The following is a 1,247-nucleotide window of genomic DNA, read 5'->3' as shown; positions in this document are numbered from 1 at the left end:
AAAAGAACAAGCCTGTGAATAAGTCTAAGAGAGAACTACACCTCAAGGGTACGTGCCATGGGTCCAGTGTGAGCCAGGAGGAATTTCATACAGATATACAACTCTTGTTGAAAAATGCTAAAACAGGATTATTCAAGTTGGAATTGAGACCTTCAAACACATGGTTAAATTCAGCCCTCTTAAATTCAGCCCTCAAGACCTTTTCAAACCCACTGATATCAACAGAGTATATGAAAGTATAATGCATATATTAGCAGTTTCAAAGGCTTTTTGGAAACAGAGGAAAACTAGCATAGTTATAATCTCTCTCTCTCCCCCCCCCCCCCCTCTGAAATTAGCTAAAGCAGCTGCCCATATGACTATCAGCCAATTCAGAAAGTGTTCAGCTGTTCCTGCAAAGTAGGGACTGTGGCCTGGGGTTGGACAGAAACAAGCGGGGGTCAAGCAGAGGATGTGCCAAGCATTTCTGTGCACTGTGGTTAATCAAATAGCACGCAGTACATTTACAGCTTAGTTTGGACCATAGGCTCCATAGCACGGATGTGGACACTAGGAAGGCAGAACCAGGACAGAGGCAGCTCCCTGCTGCAGTTGTCTTCATGGAATTTGATATTCAGGTAGAAATCGCCTGTGTAGAGAAAGAGAAGTGCTCCAAAGTACACAGAGTCTTTGGTCGGCTTCACCTGGAAAAGAGAACGTGATAATCAGTATAATTAAACCAGCAACAAAAGAAAATAATTGCACTTTGCAATTCAGTAGCTCCTTCAAATGATCTCAAGTACTCTGGTTTCACATCTCAATGTTGGCTTCACACAAAAAGGAGTAAAGATCTTGTCCCTATTATAGCAACGGTAAAACTGGAGCACTGAAAATTAAATCCTGTATTATTGTCTCATGCAGCAAAGCTGTGGCACAGCTCAAACCAGAATACAGATCTTCAGGAGTCACTGATTCCAAAACAGAGTTGGTTTAAGGCAGAGGTCTCCCAAAATATTTCCTTAGACTGCATTTATCAACATCTATATTAAAGGTCTAAATAATGTCTCTGAACTCATGTTAAACACATGGTTAAACACCATTTAACAACTTAGCAATAACTAAGTTCATCCCCACTGATTATTCAGACACCATCTGACTGCAAATTCTAATCTGGCATCTTTAATACTCACTATCACTGAAATAACTAAGTTTAGCAAGAAACATGCCATGAAAAGTAGCCACCCTGATTTGCTCAAATTAAATACCAA

The 1,247-nt window shown here is 40.4% G+C and overlaps 1 protein-coding gene across 1 annotated transcript in view; it reads right to left on the bottom strand.

Annotated features, from left to right (window-relative positions):
* Nucleotides 1-389: 389 nt before the first annotated feature.
* Nucleotides 390-1,247, bottom strand: part of LOC103914317 (trafficking protein particle complex subunit 9-like) — a gene marked incomplete at its 5' end in the record, with an annotated part of 462,978 nt that continues 462,120 nt past the window's right edge. The window contains one exon of the mRNA XM_009320933.1: nt 390-683. Coding sequence (XP_009319208.1) covers nt 504-683 — 180 coding nt within the window. The remainder of the gene's footprint in view (nt 684-1,247) is intronic.

Source organism: Pygoscelis adeliae, unplaced genomic scaffold, assembly GCF_000699105.1.
Source record: "Pygoscelis adeliae isolate BGI_AS28 unplaced genomic scaffold, ASM69910v1 Scaffold342, whole genome shotgun sequence".
NCBI lineage: Eukaryota > Metazoa > Chordata > Aves > Sphenisciformes > Spheniscidae > Pygoscelis > Pygoscelis adeliae.
The sequence above is the reverse complement of the archived record's forward strand: the minus strand, read 5'-3'. Positions and strand labels throughout refer to the sequence as shown.